This window comes from Prionailurus bengalensis, chromosome D3 (assembly GCF_016509475.1).
Source record: "Prionailurus bengalensis isolate Pbe53 chromosome D3, Fcat_Pben_1.1_paternal_pri, whole genome shotgun sequence".
Lineage (NCBI taxonomy): Eukaryota > Metazoa > Chordata > Mammalia > Carnivora > Felidae > Prionailurus > Prionailurus bengalensis.
Genome location: NC_057356.1, coordinates 2,859,699 through 2,880,000, shown reverse-complemented (window position 1 = coordinate 2,880,000; position 20,302 = coordinate 2,859,699). Strand labels below are relative to the sequence as shown.

The 20,302-nt window shown below is 54.4% G+C and overlaps 1 protein-coding gene across 2 annotated transcripts in view; it reads right to left on the bottom strand.

The window, feature by feature from the left end:
- TMEM132D (transmembrane protein 132D) overlaps positions 1 to 20,302 on the bottom strand; it is a 558,778-nt gene that overhangs the window by 69,002 nt on the left and 469,474 nt on the right. For both annotated transcript variants that reach the window (XM_043557302.1, XM_043557301.1), the window contains one exon: positions 15,199 to 15,342. In XM_043557302.1, the coding sequence (XP_043413237.1) occupies positions 15,199 to 15,342 (144 nt within the window). The remainder of the gene's footprint in view (positions 1 to 15,198; positions 15,343 to 20,302) is intronic.

The window sequence follows — 20,302 nt, the reverse complement described above, 5'->3', positions numbered from 1 at the left end:
GCCACAAGGTGGCAGGAGCCTGGGTCCCCGAATCGCCTCGGGGTGGGGGGTGGGGGGGTGGGGCAGGGCAGGTGATGTTGGCTGTTGCACAAAGAGAAATGGGTCCTGAGTGTGTTAAAGTCTCACTCGTTACAACAGCGAGCCTCCCTCTAACCAGTGCAGTGGGAGGAGGGCAGGTGGTGGGGCGCTAAGGAGCCTCACGGTCTTGGAGGTAAAACGAAGCAGGGGGGATTTGGACAAGGTGTCGGGGAAGCAGTGGTGCTGAGGGAGGGCCGCCGGGGGTGGGTGTGCGCAGTGGAAGTCGGGGACAGTGCTACTTAAAAGTTACTTAAAAATCAGCTCAGGTAGTAAACCTCCATCACCATCGTTAAACCAGAGCCACTGAATTTTTAAAACAGTAAGAGACCCGGCTGTGCAAAGCGAGCGTGGTTTGTGCTGTCACACGGACACAGTTGGAAGTGACAGGCCGCTGTTCTCCCCTCTCTGCCCCTCGGAAGCGATGGAACTTGACGTGTTTCTTCTCCCGCACAGTCGTCTCCCCGACTGCGCGCTTCAGTGACGAGGCTCACCTGTGCTCACCGATGAAGGGTAAGCCCACTTCCGGCAGCGGGCTCGCCAGTGGACATCTGCCCACTTAATGAAGTCCTAGGTCAAAGCGGGATCTTCTGAGCATGGCGCACGACCTTTACTGCTGCTGTATATCCGCCCACCTCCGACCCACATTATTCTTTATCAAGAAGCTTCTTTACCTCTTCTTTACCCTACGTGCTTTTTCAACTGAGTCTGTTCCCAAGAAAGAACAGGCAGGACAAGCACAGTGACTGCGTCAGACATACGTCCCTCTGACAGACCTCAGAGTATAATCCTCCTGATACAGAGGATGTTCTTGTCGCCGTCTTGACAAACGTGGCGAATTACGCCTGAGCAAATACTACGTGAAAGTACCCAGGACACGCGGCTTCCTTAACACCACGCAGCTCGGTGAGCGAGCCCTGGGGGCCTTCAGAAATCAGGACCGTGTCCTTTCTAGGTCTCACCTTGGGGGTGATTTTTTCCTCTGGAAACAATTAAATCGTAGGCTGTCATTCAGTAAGACGCTGCTTTGGGGTCTCTGACCCACAGAAACACATCGATGTTCGCCGCTCAGGTTTTGGCTGTGCTTAGAAATCTCCCCCTGAGTGTGAGGTCCCCCTAAATATGAGGTCCCCCTAAATATGAGGTCCACTCTTGCTCCATGAGGCAGTTCCTGCTTGGCCCATCTCTGGGGTGACCACACATGTGGTTTGTCTAGGACAGGACGGCTGTGCGCCTCTACTCGCGAATAATGTCTCCTTTGATTCTAAAAAGTGACCTAGTGGGAGGAAGATACTAAATTATATTCCACTCGGAAATGGCCCATTGGCTGCTCCCATCACAGGATCCCTCAGTCTCTGAAGCTGTGAATGGCGTGTCTGCGCTGTTGCAACCCCCTTTATCCTCCTGCCCCCCACGAACCTGCTTCTTTCCAAGTTCGGTATTCGTGACTGTCCCCAAATCCGACCGAGCCGGGAGCCTGGGCACCATCCGTGGACTCGGCTATATCACCTGCCCCTTCTCGCTGGCGGTACGTACCCATTTAATCCCTCGCTGTGGCCTACGTCCACTTTCCCTCTGCAACCCCCGCCACGATGTTAGGTTATCACTCTTCATGTCCTGCCTTGCCCGACACGTGGCCCCTTCTGCCTTCCAGTCCCTGTGCTGCAGCCAGAGGGACGTCCCTACAACACGCGCGCTGCTTGTGCCACTCCAAGCGGGCGGACGGGACCCCGAGAGTCTCAGCGTGGCGAATGGACGGACCGCGTCCACGCTCTCGTGACTTCGAGCTTCCCCCATCAGGAGCTGGCGTCTGTTTCCTACCGCGTGAACTGGGGCATCGAGACGTGCTGGCCAGCAGAGCTGAGCGGCTCTGAGACCAGAGGCCGCAAGAGACTTTGTGCGTGTTCCCCCTTCTCTTAGACCCCGCCACAGCCCAGGTGGCCTGCTGGGGGATGTGATTCGTGCGGCCGGGGCATCTCCGACCGCCAGCCCCAGCTGACGTCCGTCCCGGCTCGGCCAGCCCTGCGGCCCTCCAGCGGGCCCCGGGTGCACGAACCAGCTGGGCTCAGCTGAGGCCAGCATCACTGCCCGGCGGACCACAGGCTTCTCAGGGAAACCAGTGAGGACTTTAAGATCGTTACTTCTTATGATTTTTGCTAGGTAGTGTCACTGTGGCAACAGAGGACAGCTACACACGGGGGCTCCAGCACGTGGGTTTCATGAGCCCCCACCCACGGACATGTCTCTGGTCCCCAAACGGGGGCGACTCTGCTCCCAGAAGACGGTCAGCAATGACCAGAGATGTTGATCAGCTGTCACCTACGGGCATCTCGCAACCCCAGGCCGGCGTCACCTCCTACCCTTTCAACGGCCACGCTTCAGACCCCACGGCACACGGCGGCCCTCAGTTCTAGCATTCTCCCTTGGGTTCCCTCTGCCTGGGAAGACTCACCCAGTCTCTCCTGCGGCCCCTTCAATCCACAACTCTGACGCCACCTCCTCCAGGAAGCCTTCCCACACTCCCCTTACCAGAGGCAAGTCCCTCCTCGGTGAGCTGAAGTACCTCCCGTGACACCCATCACCTTGCACTGTGATGACGTGTCTGTTCCCAGTACTGAGCTACTCCTGGGTCTATAGAGAACATATCTGGGGTGCTAACCAGACAGAGAGAGGGAGGCAGGGAGGCAGACTGAGATGGAGACAGAGAAAGAGAGAGACAGACACAGAGAGAGAGAGAGAGACAGAGATAAAGAGAGGGACAGAGACAGAGAGAAGTTTCAGCCTCTATGAGCTCCTCCAGAACTTTGAAACCAGAAACCCTGGAAAACAGGTAAATGTCGTATCCCCCACGAGACAGGGTGGGCTTAAGTACCAAGCTGGATCCTGGCTCACGGCACACACCATTCTGAGTGCTGAGACCACCCACCCTCCCGAGGGACGCACAGCGCTGCTCGGCTGCAAGAGAGCCAACACTGCCCGCCCCTCGCTGCTCAGCCAAGGGCTGGGCCTCCAGGCCCGGAGGGGCTGTCCCACTGGGCGGAGCCAGTGCTCCCGACAGAGAACCATCTGCGGCCCTCGGTTCCCCACGAGGAAGGAGAAAAGCCCCTGAGAGGTTACCGCCCGACGGAAGCCAGGGGAAGGACGCCCCGAAGAGGCACCCAAGCGTCTGGATGTGTCGAAGCCATCATCCGTCACAAAGCCAGCGGCTTGTGACCTGCCATCCCAAAGTCGGGGAGCCCCCGGACAACAAAGGGCCCCGGGCTGCTCGGAGATGACAGAAGCGAGAATAAACAGACGGCCTGATGCGGAAACTTTCACGTCTGCACCTGCTGGCCAGTAAGGAAAACAGTCCCCTCTCGGGCCTCAAGAACGAAAGCCCAAAGGGGAGATGATGCTGGAACTCTGCACAAGGGCCCGAGACCAGCTCTGAGCAAGGGGGACACACCCGGGACCTGGACACGGCCCCCGTGGGGCCCTCGCGAGGCCCGGCAAAAGGGAAGTATTGCAGGGACCAGGGGCTGACCAACAGCCCGGCCATCCACAGGGATCAAGAAAACACGTGGAGGGAGGCTGTGTGTGGCCACGGGCCACAGGCTCCTATCTTGTCACCTACAAATCGAGAGAGAAGGCTGTGTGTCCCGTGCCACCACCTAAACATCAGAAGAACACATCTCGTCAGCGGAGATGTTGGCGAGGTGGCCCGGGACGGCGTGTCCCCAAAGACGTCAGCACACGGATGCCGGCACCTGTGAACACATCAGGGAAGTAAGGTCGTGGATGGAGCCATGCTTGCTCAGCAGCTGACCCTCAGATGCACAGATGTCCCGGGCTGCTCGGTGGACCCAGTGCGGTCAGAGGGAGGGGCGGCGGGGAGAGAAGGGGAATTGTCAGACTCGCGACCTCGGTAACACAACAGTGGGAAGAGCCACACTGCAGGCTTTGGACACGGAGGAAGGGGCCACGGGCCCGGGGACGTGGGTGGTTTTCACCGTACTTTTTCAAAGGCATTTAAAACTTCACAGGATTTAAAAACTTTCAGCATCTGGGGCGCCTGGGTGGCTCAGTTGGTTAGGCGTCTGACTTTGACTCAGGTCACGATCTCGTGGTCTTTGAGTTCAAGCCCTGCGTCCGGCTCTGTGCTGGCAGCTCGGATCCTGGCTTCAGATTCTGTGTCTCCCTCTCTCTCTCTGTCCCTCCCCCACTCACACTCTGTCTCTGTATCTCAATAATAAATAAACGTTAAAAAAAAAAAACTTTCAGCATCTTTGGCATTTTAAGTAACAAGCCTCTGCCTTGTGACTTCAGACACCCCTTCCGTAAGGATCCTGGAAAGTAACAAAACACCTTTAAAAAAAGTCATTTGCCCAAAGCGCAATTTACGAGCCCAGGACTGTGCTCCTGAGGGACAATGGTGCTGCTCAGTTCCGGGAGTGTCCTCTCTCCCTCCCGCCCTCCCTCCCTCTCACCCTGTCGTACTACGAAATCAATGTAAAAATCGATGACGAATTAAATCTGATGACACATTAAAAATTGATCTATTCTTTTATCTTTGTAAGTATTAGACATAGTTCATTATTTTATTTAACCAATTTGATTATACTTTATTATTTTGGTATTACTGCTCTCATCATCCCGCGTGGTTTCACACGGTTTGCTTTCACGGAGAGAGAACACTGCAATAACCCTGGCTTCAACATGAAACATTTTTTTTCTGTGGCTTTTTACCCCAGCTTTAATGAGATATAATTGACATAGAATACCGTGTGATCGTACAACACGGTGATTTGACCCATGTAGCTTTTGTGAAACGGTCCCCGTGACAAGGTTAGCACCTCCCTCACTGCGGTGAGAAAATGTAGGTAGGCTCTGCTCTCTGGGCGGCTTCCCAGTCCCAGTGCGTAAGGCAGGACTGCGAACTCGGGCCCCCGTGCTGAACCTCAGATTCCCAGAACCTATCCATCTTGTCACTTGTGTGCCCTTTGACCCACAGCCTTCGAAGGGGGAAAAGTGACGGAAACAGATTCTGCCCTGGAACCGTCCCGAAAGGACGCCGCCCTACAGACCCCTTGGTGTTAGTCCGCTGAGACCCATGCTGGTCTTCGAACCTACAAACCGCGGCATGATAGACGCGCGTGCTGTTTCGGGCCAACACACTCGTGGTACTTTCCACAGCAGCCGTGCAGAACCAGCACAGATCGCAAGGGGGTCCACGCAGCAGCAGCCGGGCCTGCCACCACCTCCTGGCCTCACCGCCCCAGCCCCGGGCACCGCAGAAGGCACGGTCCTGCCTCTCTGGCTGCCCCCTCATGTGTACCGCATGCACCTGCCCCACACGGTGCCTCCCACCCTCTGCCCCCCCTGCTGCTCTTCTGGCTCCCAGACATACCATGCAGCTCCCACCCGAGAGCCCTCTCCCTGCTGTTCCTCCTCCCCCAAACACTCTTCCTTCCTGCCCACCCTCCCTGGGGACTTGTTCCCTCCTCCTCTGGGCCTGGGCCCAAGGTCCCCTTCTCAGTGAGGCAACTACACTCTTATATGAATACACACATGTATGTGCACACACACACACACACACACACACACCTTGCTGGGAAGGCACAGAGGAGGAAGGCAGACGAATACACATATATGTATAATTATAATTATATTATATGTTACATTACATATTGCAATTATATGTAATTATAATGTATTTTTCTGTTTAAGATTGCATAAGAAGACTTTATATATTCTATTACACATAGGAGAATATATATATAAAACTTTCATATAAAATGTAAGGCACAGAGGAGGAAAAGAGAAGCATATATATTCTAATATTATGTATTAGAATATATATTATATATTCTATAATTCTATATAATTCTATATAATTCTATATGTTATATATTCTAATATATTCTAATATTATGTATTAGAATATATGTATTATAATTATATTCAAACATATAATTATATGTTTTATTCTATTTAAAATTGTGTAAGAAGGTTATATATATTCTATTATATATAGGAAAATATATGTGAAACTTTCATATAAAATGTAAGGCACAGAGGAGGAAAAGAGAAGCATATGTATATATATTCTTATATATAAGGTTCTATAAGAAGGTTTTATATATTCTGTTTTATATAGGAGAATATATGTGAAACTATTATACAGGAGATACATGATAATAAAATACATAGGTGAAAAAGTATGCATGTATAGGATCTACAGAATAGTAAAAATATTTTTTCCTCCTCTGTAAAGGAAACTACACGTACGAAACTCTATATAGACTGTAGATAGCTTATATATGCGGTATATATTAATGTGCAGATGACTAACATGTAAACAGGATATATTCTCCCTCCCCTGTATATACATCCTGTTTTCTTCCTCTGTGGAGGATGCTACATATACATGAAATGATATATATGGGATATATTCTGTCTACATTTGAAGCTATTTATATAGGTATATGTATATTATATGTATATGAAAATACCTATTTTCCGTTTGTATAAAGAAAAAAATTGTTCACATATTTATGAAAAAATATGACATAGGATACTATATATGTATCTCCTATACTTGTATAGATAGGATTTCCTATTTTCCTTGTCACGAGGGCAGGAATTTTGTTTTGTCCGTGGCTCAGTCTACAGCACCTGGAACCGTGTCCTGTATGCCATCAGAAATTCAGTAAATATTTGTTGAATAAGTTATGTTTATACTTAAGACGCTTTGTTAGACTGTTTATAAACATTTTAGTATGGTTTTAATTTTGAACTCTATATGGGAGCCTCCATAATATCTTCTGAACTTTGGGTCTCTAAAATCTTCATGTGTTTTGGAAAAAGAGTATTTCCATGTAGACAGGTGGCCAAATATTACCCCGGGCTGGGCCTCCCCTGTGTCCTGCCACAACATGACTTGTGTGTAAGCCTGCCGGAGAGGCCTCTCTGGAATAGACCCCTGGACCCTCCATCGTGGTGGCTTTTTGTCCCAAGAAATGTTACTCAGAGGCCTGAGGGTCCGCATTTGGGATGAGGGACCAGGCCGATTCTCTCACGGACTGAGCCCACCGCCTCCAACGTGAGAAATCTGGTTTTACCAGTGTAGAACTGCCTCGGGAACTCGGGTGTTCCTTTTGGTCACAAACACACATTGTACCTCCTGGTATGTTCTTTCTCTCTCTTCTTGGATTAAAGACCTTTCCCTCAGGGAAAGACAGCAGAAGCTTTCTGTGACTCACCCTAAAATTAAACTCAAGACTCAATGTCAAGCTCTTGGGAGACAGGAACTCACAAGACTCTGAAAGAAAATAATAATAAAAAAATCCCTTTGGACAAGTACAGTCTCTAATTTTGGTTTCTGCATGTACATTTTTTGCCACCTTTTCCTTTCTCTTAATTTAACTCTGTAGAAGCAGCTGACAAGGGTGTGCTACTGGGTTGGTACTAATTATCTATTAGATAATTAGTTCATTAATGAGAGTCTCTGCTGTCCATTCAGGTTTGCAACACAGCAGGTGTATTGTCAGCTCAGATACATTCAAAATGTGATGTTCAAGGGAAGCCTGAGTGGCTCAGTCGGATGAGCATCCGACTCTGGCTTAGGTCACGGTCTCACCGTTCAGGGGTTCCAACTCTGAGCTGGGCTCCGTGCTGTCAGTGCAGAACCCACTTTGGATCCTCTGTCCTCCTCTCTCTCTGCCCCTCCCCTGCTTTCCCTCTCTCACTCTCTCTCTCTCTCTGTCAAAAATACACATTTTTTAAAAACGGGATGTTCAAGCGGGCCTCTGCATGCCTCGTTTCAGCACCAGTGAAGGTTTGACTCCTAAATCGTCAGGCAAGATAACAAAACAAAAAACAAACCACTACCATTCTAAGGCTGGGTTTTAAAAAAAACATAATACAAAGGCTTTGTGCCAACCATGCACATTCTGTACATACCACGCACTGCTTAACTGTCTGGGTGCTGAGTGAGGATTTAAAATGAGTCACAACCTGCATCTCATGCCCTAATGCACCTGTTGTCAGTATGTTTTCCTTCTTCCTAGAACAGTGTGTTTGTAGTCACAGAGCGAGTTGGATAAATGACTTCCATCACAGAAATGGAGGGGAATTAGCCAGGCTCACCCTTACAGGAATGTTAGAATCCTGGAAGGTACTACACCTGCAATTCCAGCTGCTGCCACCAGGTGGTGCCCGTCAGGTAACCTGCGGTTCATACCCAAAAAGAAAAACAAAACTCACAATTTCAGACTTTAAACTATATTACAAAGCTGTAGTCATCAGAGCGAGAGTCTGGGTCCATCCAGGTGGGCCTCTGCCGCCTCCAGCTGATGCCTCCAGGTGTGCCCAGCTGACAGCTCCCGAGCATTCGGCGAACAATACATCCAAAACCCAAATTTACTAAAGGAGCCCATTAAACACAACGTATGTGTGTTAACGATGTCCATTTAGCCAGAACTATCCCAGAACGGTAAAGGAGGCTGTGATACTTTATAGCTCACTGGATGTTTCTCAATGCTGAAATACAAATCTAGGTTTATTCTCCCGTCATTCATTCAGCAAATAATTACTCAGGAACTGCCACGTGCCAGGCCTGCGGTTTAGTCCGGGAACCCAGAAATGCGCTCGATGGGTCCCCAGTGTAGGATTTCTGCAAATCCATCAGAGATGCCCACACACAGACAACTCAGGGTAAGAGTGGTCCAAGCCCAGGATGGTCATGTCTTACCTAAAGAAAGGTCAGTCACCTGCAGTGAAAATTACTCTTGCAAATCTTTTAAATTGAAACCCTTTTGGCCACGAATGCTTTGTTTGACTTCTAAAGTCTGACTTTTGCCATTTTAATCCTTAAAACCTTGGAAGTAACGGTGCACGGTCCTCCTGCTGAATCTAATCACCTACACGGTGTCTGCAAAAGGGACACTTGGCCCATGGCCTCCTGTTCCCATTGAAGTTTCAGAGAATCCCAATTAACGATACATTTCACATAGGAAACGGGAAGTATGGAATAGTAATCAGGCCGATCCCTGTCCTGCTTACCTCACCCCTGCTCCTGGCCTTTCCATCCAGAATGTTCTCTCTCGACAGCCTTCTAAACATACTTTACTCCTTCTGAACTGGACCAACAGAGCTGTTTTCATACGGTTCTAAATACCATCCATCAACTCACTATCCCTATCCATACTCCCTCCTGGGGCCCGGAGGGTGGGCCATCCACCGTGTTCGGGATGTTTTTGCTTTTTTATACGAAGGTCCAGGGAGACCCCACTGCACAGTCAGTAAACAGGCATCTCCCACGTACTGAATTTTTCCTACTGGAGAGAAGTTTGTCTCTGACATCAGCATCCTCTGTGTGGCGGCCCAGAGAGATGATGCTCTCTTCCCACGTTCGTGGTACAACTTCCTAGCTAAGGGCCTTCCTTTCCGCAGCTCCTGGCAGAGGGCCCACGAGATGCTCCAGGCACTGGGGGACCAGCGATGACCCAGCCTGCAAGCCCCTGTCCTCGGAGAGGCGGACAGCGAACAAACGGACAAGGGAAGATACAGTAAGACAATGGGGGTACGTTCCACGAAGAACAGTAAGTCCGAGAAGGGGGTGGAGACGGGTGGGAGCCACGCCCTGGAGGAAGCAGGCGGTGACCGGGTGTGCCTCTGGCAGAGGACAGGACAGCAGTGCGGCTGAGGAGAGAGTACGGAAATGAAGTCAGGGAGGGAGGGTGCGGGGCGGAGGGTGGGGAGAGGGCCGGCTGGCTGTAAGGAAATGCAGCCTTTTCTCCGAGGGGGAGGGGAAGCCACAAGAGGGTCTTGAGGGCACAGCGATGCGTGGCGATGCGCGCTTCTAAAGGGATGCCTTCGCTGCTGGCTGAGAAGAGAGTGTGGGGCACAGGACAAAGCCGAGGGCAGCGACCAGGGAGGAGGCTTGAGGAAAGTCCGCTTTACCCCCCGAACCCGGCTCCGCTCAGCCAGTTACAGATGGAGAGAATCAGTGCGACATTCTCCAGGCTCACAGTGCAGGGACAGGCATCGTCCTACTCACAAGACGAGCAGACGGCCAATCAGAACGACTGTAAGGTGCAGAAGCAGACCTGCCACGGGAACGTCATCACACCCACTTCCCGAGGAAGAAACCGAGGAACAGAGAGAGACTACGTATCTAGCGCTGGTTCTCATCTAGAAGTATCGGGGCCAGGATTTAAATCCAGGCAACCTGGCTCAAGAGCCTGCGCCCTCAAGAGCCCCGTGTGCTCTTCCCGCAAGGCGAGTCAGGTAGGACGCAGTCACAGCTGCGCCCCCCAGTCCGCCGCAGGCCCCACCCCTCCCTGCTGTTCACACTCGTGTTATCTCCTGGATCTGTAGTCTGCTGGGTTTGTGATCCCTGGTCTCCGCACTCCGGGACCCCTCACATACGTTCTACGCAAGTGGGGGTCGCGGTATGTGGTTTCCTTCTCGGTCTGGGAGGACGAAGGGGTGCTGTCTCTTATGCCCACGCTGGCAGCGTCGTGAGGCGTTTCCGGGCCAATGTCTCAGCACAACAGAAACACGTGCCGAATTCTACTGGTGATGTCTGCCACGGGGCTGGCGCTGTCCTAGGCTAACCCGGGGTGTGGGGCCAGGCTGATCCCCACCGCGGACGCATCTTGCCCCCTCTCCCCAGAAGGCAGAATCTCGGCTTGTCCTGATTTTTCCTATCACGGAGGAAAGTGACCCAAGCAAGTCCATTCTGACGGAAATGTCTGGAACCTGATACATACAGCGTCTCCCAGGAGTATATTTGCTTTAACAAAGCATCGCAGGGAGGTGTTCATGCTCAATCCCACGGCAAGACATCTTGCCGGAGGACGGTAACCATCCATGGAGGAGTTATTTCTGGCCAGGAGCGCAGGGTCTCAGGGCGCCCGGAGAGTAATCGCCCGCGGAGGAGAGGCCCGCGTGGAGCCCCTGAGCAGAGATCCGTAAGCCTCTCTGTAGGAAACGGATGGTGAGGGCACCAGGCCCTGCAGCCCTATGGCCCTACTGCTCCCTCACTGCCACTCCACTCGGCCACGGCAGCGCAACAGCAGCCACGGAAATAATACACGAGTGGGCATTCCCGGCTGGCTGCCATGGCGGGAATCGTCCGCCAAACCCTGTCCTGACGGATGAGTGATAGAGGCGGGAAGGGAACGGGTCTTGGGTACCATGGCAACGGGCCCCACGAACCTTGGTTTCTGAAGACGTGTCAAAATTCTGCGTGTTCAGAGCGGCGTGTCCGGAGACGGCCACGGGGAGCCTCCTACCACCACCCATCCGCACGCCTGGAAGCCGTTAAGACGGTACATTCTATGCTCTGCGTATCCTGCCACCGTTTTACAAACCCCTCTCTCTGGGTTCCCTTATGCAGAAACAGATAATACTTCTTTCACGGCATTGTTGTGAGCATCAAAGGGGTGGACGCTGGGCTGCGGTGTCCGGACTGAGCGACACACACTCAGACGCTATTTCTGTTATTATTGGCGCGACACGGGCTGCCTACACGTGACCCGGGGCGGAAGCCAAGGGCGCCCCAAGCGCGTTGTATATTAGAAACTGACAGACACGGGGGAAAACAGTTGGAACCTAGGAGACCGGCCTGTGCATGGGGAAGGGAAATGCTTCCTATAAACCCAAACGTCGAATTGCAATCAAGGAATCACAAAAAGCTGACACTAGGAAGGAAGTCAGTTTCAGGCAAGGAACACCATTATTTGGTGTCGAAAGAGATGAGAGAAGCAACAGCACCAGATGACCCCCAAGTCCCTGCCCACCGCCTCCGGGCTGTCTTCCATCATTCCTCTCCTGCCCCGCCTTCGTGTGCATCCCCGGCTCCCGCGGGTGGCTTCACCTCACTCTGCAGCTACGGACTCCATCCCGACGTGGGAGACGCCTCGTCTACAAGTGGACTGGCGGAGGGGTGTCCTGGGGGGTCCACCTGCTCCGAGACCCCGCTGCGCCCAGGAGCCTAAGAGGGGCCAGGTCACGGACACCAGCGCGTCCCCCCCCCCAGGGCAGGACAGGATCGCGCTCGAGCCTGGCGGGGGACGGGGTTAGAGGTCGGGCTGCTTTCTGACGGCTCCTCCCTGCAGGGGACCCAGGAGCCGTCTCCAGCGGGACGGCAGAGACAGTGAGGAGCTTTAATCCCTGCTGCTGCCTGTTCCTTCGAGGGATACTTACGAGGCCATCTGGACAACCGAGCTGCCCTGCAGAGCAGAACCGCAGCCGGAGGGTAAAGACGGGACTAACGCGGGCCCTCCTGCTCGCGGCTCCCTGCGCTACTCGGTGACCGAACCCGGCAGTGCCCTGCAGGGCTGTGTACCGGCCCTGGCTCCCTCTGTTGGGGCCCACAGCCCCCGCCAGGAGGAGCCAAGCAGCAGGTGCACACCCAGCGCCGTGCCGGGGGTGCCGACGGCCGGGTGGAGGGCCCCCGCCCCTCCGGCCACTCTCCCGGCCTCCAGCTCGTCCACGAAGCTTGCTCAGTGTCCGGCCCCTCGCTTCCCCTGACAGAGGTCGGTAGCCGTCTTCTGCGGGGACCAACCCTGGGAGAACGGGCCGGGCCGGGTTACGCCCTGTTCCCAACGGGCACGTCTCTGCTGGGCACACAAGGGTGGACCCTGAGCTGGGAAAATACTGCAAGGTGGCGAGTCCAGCTGTGACGGAAGGGCTGAGTCCCCCGTCCCCACAAGGGACCGGCCAGTCCACTTTGGAGCTGCTCGCGAACGCCCAGAACCACAGTGGAGAAGAACAACTCAGCCCACGTCTTGGTGATGCTCCAGCAAATCCGTCTTTTTTTCCCACAGCTGTGATGGACCAGCTGCCCATGGCACCACTTTGGGGATTCCTAAGATCCCCTCACCCCCAAAGCCTAGTCCCACGCAGTGGCAGGGTGGACGCATCTACAAAGCCCGTTCCCCTTCTGTGCCAACAGCACACAGAGCTGTCCTGGGGCCTCCCTTCCCCGCCTCTCCTCCGCGGATCACGTACTTTGGGGTGATCAGGCTTTGGACAGTTGGGGGGTCGGAGCCGCAGGCCGGGCTCAAGGATAAGGAGGACCACCTGGGTGGGTCCCAAGAAAGCAGGTGTCAGGACGGGCCCAGAAGGTCTGCCTGGGATTCGAGCCACAAGGTGGCCTCTGGGAGCAAAGCCATACAGGAGGAGCTCTGTCTCCAGGTGGGGGTTGAGAGAGACAGAGACAGAAAGACAGAGAGAGAGACAGAAAGAGACAGAGAGACAGAGGCAGAGACAGATGCAGAGAAAGAAGGACAGAGAGACAGAGAGAGAGACAGAGACAGGGAGACAGGGAGACAGAGAGTGAGAGAGACAGACACACAGAGAGAGACAGAAAGAGACAGAGACAGAGAGATACAGAGAAAGAGACAAAGACACAGAAAAGGAGATACAGAGAGTGACAGATATAGAGACAGAGAGATACAGAGAAACAGAGAGATACAGAGACAGAGAGACACAGAGAGAAACAGAGACAGAGTCAGAGAAACAGAGACAGAGAGAGACAGAAAAGAGAAAGAGACAGAGACAGAGACACAGAGAGATACAGAGAAACAGAGAGAAAGAGACACAGACACAGAGAGAGAGGAAGGGAGGGGTGTGAATGTTCTCATGATACCTTCTGAGAGGTTTTATTTTATCTGAATAAAACCCCCCAAACTATCCCCGACTCTGGACTTCCCAATGACATCAGCCAGCAACACTTTTTGATTTTTTTTCTAAACTGGAGTCGTTGTGGGTGGGATTTCCCGTCATTTCCAGACCCCAGGACTCACGACGGACGTGACCGCTGAAGTCTGCCGGCTCCTAAGCTGTGCCTCCGTCCGTGCGGCTTGAGATGCCCTTGAGACCCCGGGTTTCTGGGGGTGACTGCATGAGGCCCGGGATCACTGGGGTCGGTCTGGACCCTAGAGCATATGTGTAAGTGAGGACGGACTTCTTTGGTGACTGGTATCCCAAGCCTAACTCAGACTGCTGTGCACAAAAGGGATCCAAGTTCGGGAATGTTCAGGGCAAGCCTGGCTGGTCTGGCGGGACTCCAGCTCTCGGGCGCCCTCACAGGACCTGGCTTCCCTGCAGAGTGCCCCTGCCTTCTCTGTTGTTGGATGCCTCCCCGGCAGGTCCCTTCCTCGAGAAGGTGACTGCAGGAGATCTTGTCGGGAGGGGAAATCTGTCACAGGAGTTGCAGCCCGCGTCTCCAGGCTGCCTCCGTCGGCTGGGATTAGGACCCTGTCTCTCCCTGAGCCAGTGACGGGGTCCAGAGGGACGCAAGGCTTTATGGCCACGCTGGGTCACTCTGGCATCAGAAGCTGGCGTGGGGACGGCACCGTTTGTTACATGGATTAAGTGCAAAGACAGAGAGGAACTTTCTGGAGAGCACGTTACGGTTATGGGAAGACGGGCAAGTGAGAGCTGGTGAGAACACGCACGGATGTCCTTCACGGGAGCCCGCAGCCCTGTCTGTGCACGGACGCGTCCTCACCGCCCTCCTTCCCACCGCCTCCGCTGCCCGCGATGTGCTGCCATATTTTGTTTCGTCTGGCCGACCGCGTGCAGAACCACCCTCAGTGTCTGAGAAGTGTTTCCACGATTCAGTGACACGTTTTCCCTTCTAGCTGGTTACCGACCGCACGGTTCGCTCATTCATTCAACACACATTTGCTGAGCACGTCCTACGCGCCCAGGGTCGTAAGTGACGGGACAGAGCGGCGCAGGGAGGGAACCCGACGGCACTGCCCTCCCAGAGGGCACACGGAACACCCCCACTGACCTTGCTGTGAAGTCATCCCGGAGCGCGGCCACACCCCGGCCAGTCTGGGTCTGGCCCTCCTTCCCAGCCCCCACACCAGCCCCCCCCTGCCCCGCCACGGCCTCCCCAGGGGGCAGGAAGAGGCCCGAAGCACCTGGCAAACGCTGAAGGGCAGGAGCTTTGCAGACCAGGCTCAGCCTCCAGCGTGGGTTTGTACCCTGTTCTACTACTGTGCAGGGGAGGGTCTCCGGACCCCAGCGGTGCGGCAGCCAGGACGGGCCGGGAGGGGCCGGTGGTCACAGACACCGCCATGGCAGCGGAGTCCCGGGGAGGACAGGGAGGTGGCGACTTGCCTTGATGACATCCTCGTCGGACGACCTGCACTCCACAGACGTGAGCACATCCGTCACCGTGCCGTCTTCCTCCACCGAGACCACCTTCACCGGGACGGCCACCGTCTTCCCCGTGAGGATGGCCGTGTTCAGGATCTCCGCCTCCTGGAACAACAAACACACCTGCCTGTCACACACCTCCCGCTGGGCGGACCGCTTCCCCGCCACCCCTGCAAACGCCCCAGCGCCAGCGCCGCCCGGAGCCGACGGTCTCCCGTCACCCGGACGTCCACAGGGAGAGTGTGATGGGGAGGGATGTCACGTGCGGAGGGGCAGGGGCGCATCTGACGAACGTCACCAAGTGCCAGGAGCCGTTCATCTTAATTTTCAGATGAGACCAACAGGCATTCCTATTCTCTCCGTTTGGTAGATGGCACAGAGAAGTTGTGTCACTGGCCCGAGGTCACACAGCTAGGAAACAGTGAGGTGGGATCTGAAGCCAGGGAGTCCGGCAGCTCAGTCCCCGCGAGAGCTATTCCAGCAGGTCTGAACTCACACAACACGCGTCTGCCTTAAGCAGTGAGCTGTCGGCCAGGGGCGCAAGGCGCCGTAACGGAGCTGAGATCACCTGCTTCCTACAGTGTGTGGGGGGCACGTGGACGCTGAGACCCTCACTCTCTGACTCTCCCACTCTGGCTGGCTCTCACCTCCTGTCCCTTTTCCGGGCTCTTGTTGGGTCCTGGCCCCTGTGCACATTTGTAGTGCCCTTGTGGCTCCAAGGACACACTCAGCCCCACCGATGTGACACTTGTGTGCAAAACACACACACGCACACACTCACCCAAACATGCCTTCTGCCTGATAACCACGTTTTTCAGCTCAGCTCAAGGGGTGTCCCACGGGATGTCCCCGCCTGCCCTTGTTATTTGCTTTACCGAGCTCCCCGGAGCCTGGGAAACACAGGCACAGAATCTCCTCTGGGCACCTGTCACTGCTGCTGTCTCACTTGGGAGTCATTCAGTCGGACATCCCTCTTCTAGGCCACCGGGTCCACGGGGCTGGATGTGCCTTCTGCCCCCCCAGTGCCCGGCGCAGTGCTAAGCTATGGCGAGCGGTGCACGTCTTCAGAATGTACGGCTGAGGACTTCAACAGGAGGACTGCAATCCACAACCCCCTCCCTGTTCTCAGTCCTGCGCACGAACCCCGACCTGAGCAGCGGCCGTGCTCCACCCCTGTGACCAGTGCACCTGTGCCTTCTTCAGATACTCCTACAGGGCTCTGGGAGGCCACATGAGCCCATTTCTCAGATGGGGAAAACTGAGCTCCAAGAACCAGAAGTGGGTCTCATTTCCCTCTGCGGGGACCGTCTCCTCCAATCACATGGCGATCAAAGTCCCCATGTAACCCGCAGCCTCTGTACAGCACACGTCCCGAGTTCCAGCCCACAGTGTCATTGACCACACGCGACGGCGTCCCCGAGAGGCGTCGTATCGGCGCGAATGCGGAGTTTCCTCTGTAGGTCCGACCTTGTCTGGCCCATCCTTGGTAGAGCCTGGGGGGCTGCTAGGAGGTACATCTCTGTCTCTCAGAGCCAGGCTCGGGCAGGTTCTAGCTGATTTGATTTTCATGTGAAATCACAAACGCCCGTTTTCGGAGCATGCCAGGAGAAGGAACAGAAATGTATCATCTTCGCATTGCATAACTGTTTTCCTTATGTTAACTTTATTTCTTACGTAAGATCTTTTTTCCTTATAGGACGAGGTTCATCTTATAATTAGCTCCCTTGGTTTAGATTTGGATATATACACACACACACACACACACACACACATGCATATATATACATCTGCATATGTATTTTTTTCTTTATTTAATTCTGAGAGACCTCCAGTTTGGAATGTTCCTGAATCTCCAAGACCATGCCTAATACTGTCTCAATACGCAGGAGCCTCCAAAGGCCCGTTGATTATGCACTTGGGTTTGGTTTTGTTCCCTCCTCTGAGTTCCCAGCCTGATGTGATTTCATCTTGGGCACAAACACCGTAAAAGAATGAAGGGCGGGGGGGGGGGGGGGAGTGAGGCTATGGTGCTACTTCCTGCTGCGTCTGGGGAGGGAGGCCCGCGTGCACGCTCCTACTAAATGGGTAGAGATCCAAGAGGCCCGTTCACACTTTGGAAACATTCGGGAAAATGCTCCTTAACTCTCTGGCCCAAACTGGCTCATCCCAAAGGAAGGAGCAGACCGGGGTGGGGAGCGGGGCATCATGACCGCTGACGTGAGTTTCAGGGAAGAGGAGAGCGATTTTGCACCTCCGTGCAGGAAGGGTTACGAGCATCTCTGTCCACCAGTAAAACCCGAGAGGCCTTCGGCGTGTGCACACGGACGCCAGCACGGGAAGGAACGGCGGCGGGAATTAGCTGGCGACCATCTGTAAGCCCAGATGTCTGGGGTGCTCCCCTGGCCTCCGAATGGGCATGCCACTCTGCCTGCAGGACCTCGTGGGGATTCGTGAGGCAACTTTCAGGTCCTCCCTGCCTTCTCTGTGCACGTCCAGTTTTTCGAGGTCAAGAGAGCTCTCTCCGGTGCAGCTCTGCCGTCCCCGGGAGGCGAATGACAGGTGCACGGCTTGTAAAAGTCTCCAGGTAAGAGGTGGTGGACGTGCCATGCACATTCGACCCGCAAGTGCCCGGATGATTAGATGCCATAAATCCCTAGAGAGCTCAGCTGCCTTACGGTCATGGGCTCTCTTCACCCCAGGCCTTCAGAGCTGGGAAATCAAGGAAGGAACCTCTTGAGAAAGCTCGTGTCTGTCCTCACTGGTGGCTCCATGCTCCCTCTGCTACCTGGACGCCGTGCACGCCAGCAGTGACTCACTGGGTATCTGACCACAGAGCGTCGGGCTCTCCAGAGGCCAGGAGGAGGCAAAAATGGCGGGAGAAGGTGACGGTGCCTTGAGAAAAAAGGGGCAACCTCGTAAGAGAGGCCACAGATACGTTTCTGAGCATTCGACTCTTTATCTCTTGTAAGGAAGCAATCCCTGTCCGGATTTTGCTGGAGAAGCGATGACTCACATCTTTGCTCGGATCCCCTCTAGAAACCGACTCCGGCACAAGGATTCAAGGGCGGTTTATTTGGGGGGTCCGGGAAGTGTCAGTAGGGGAGCAGGGAAGAGAGAGCCGGGAAGGCGCGTGGGCCACGCCAGCTGCCACGGTGGACAGCTGGAGCTTGATCCCGCGGGACTGGGCTGTGATGCAAAACACACCATGTGTGTTAGATATTTCAGACATTCCCTTGCAGGGAAATTACCTAAAATACACACTTAAAAATAATTCCGTGGTGGGGCGAGGGAGCTGGGTTATTTATACGGCACCTCCTGAGAGGTGCTCCGGGGGCCGACCGTGCCCGGCAGGTCCAGCCTGCTGCGCGAGCAGAGGAGGCAGCCCTCCGTGGTTTCAGAGAACACGCTGGACGGGTGCTGTCCAGAGTGCTCTGCCCACGTGGGGTACGGAGCTGGTGCACGGGGCAGGATCTGCTGCGGTAAAACCGAGGAATATAGCGTCTCATACCAAGGTCTGATGGATCGGGGCCCGGAATTACAGTGTTTGTTTCTCTTAAACTTCCTCATGCCTCTGGAAGCCTGATTTTCTGCTTTGTGAACACAGTGACTGGTTCACCTTCACCCTCCAACATCCATTTGAAAAACAGAGGGGAGGAAATGATGGGGAGATAAACATGGCACGGGGGCCCTTCTAGAACACATCACGAGGTTCACCTGGGGGTTGCCCACTTGGTGTCCACCCTCCTCTCTGCCCTCCTCGAAAACCCCCCATGTTGTCTGAGGCTGTAAGATGCCCAGCTAAAATTACCGCTTTTTTTGGCGGGGGGGGGGGGGGCTGCCCTTACTTTGTGACACAGTTCTGGTCCGTGAGATATAAACGGAAGTCAGTTGGTGAGGCTTCCAAAAAAGTTTGTTGAAAAAAAAAAAGCAGATTCTGAAGGTTGGTTTGTGTTTCCCCATTCTTCCTGCTGTCAGCACAGAGGATACTGGAGTTGGGGCTGTATCGTGCACCCCAAAGGTGAGGGCGTGAGGCTAAAATGCATCATGTTGGGGGTCGAGGGCAGGGAATCTGTTGTCGGAGCGTTGGGGGCAAATCCCGCCTCGGACGAGGCCCCCTGGGTGACCTCGGGTGACTCACCAAACTCTCGGTGCCTCATAAGCTTTGTCTATGGACTGAGGACACAGCAGTGCCCCCCTCCCGCGTCTGCTCCGGGTTTGGTGAGTTAGTAATGCTGGAGAGCTTACAACAATGGCTGGTGCCTCGCCCACCCTGTCTCTGAGTGTCTGATAAACACGCAGGTGTGAGTGGTGGCTGGGCGAGAGTGGACAGCGTCCCCCCAGCATCCTCGTCTGCTCAGAACCTCAGAATACGACCTCACGCGGGAAGACGGGGCTTTGCGGATATAATGAGTTAAGTTCAAACGAGGTCGTCCTGGATGGGGGTGGACCCTCATCTAATGGCTGGTGTCCTCATGAGACCAGAAGACACAGACAGATGGTTCTGTGGGGCTGCAGGCGGGGGACATCAAGGAAGCCAGCAGCCACCGAGGCTGGAGGAGATAAGGAAGTATTCTCCCCCAGAGCCTTGCGAGGGAGCGTGGTCCTGCCGCCATCTTGATTTTGGACTGTGACCTCAGAACGGCGTGCGGACAGATGTCTGCTGTTTTTCGGCCACCACGTTTGTGGTGCCGTGTTTCGGCGGCCCCAGGAAACCGGTACGATGGCCGAGCCAAAGAGAAGGAAGCGGACGCCAGCGAGATGGAACAGAACACTAATCCCGGACGCCCCCTCCAAACGCACGGCGCAGCAAATTCCGAGATCTTGCTCATTCACACCTGTGTGCGTGTTCTGTGGCTCACAGACGGGCCACAGTCCCATCACATACCGCCTGCCAGAAACAGGCCCTCCCTTTTCCCACGTCTTGGGCTGAAACCAGCAAGTCGAACTGCTTATTGTTCCTAATGAGGGGGGAGGAAACAACTTTTTTGTCTTCACCGTCACCGTGGCCCCTTTGGAGATCATGCGCCATTTTAATATGTGGTTCTGAGACCATCCACATATGTCG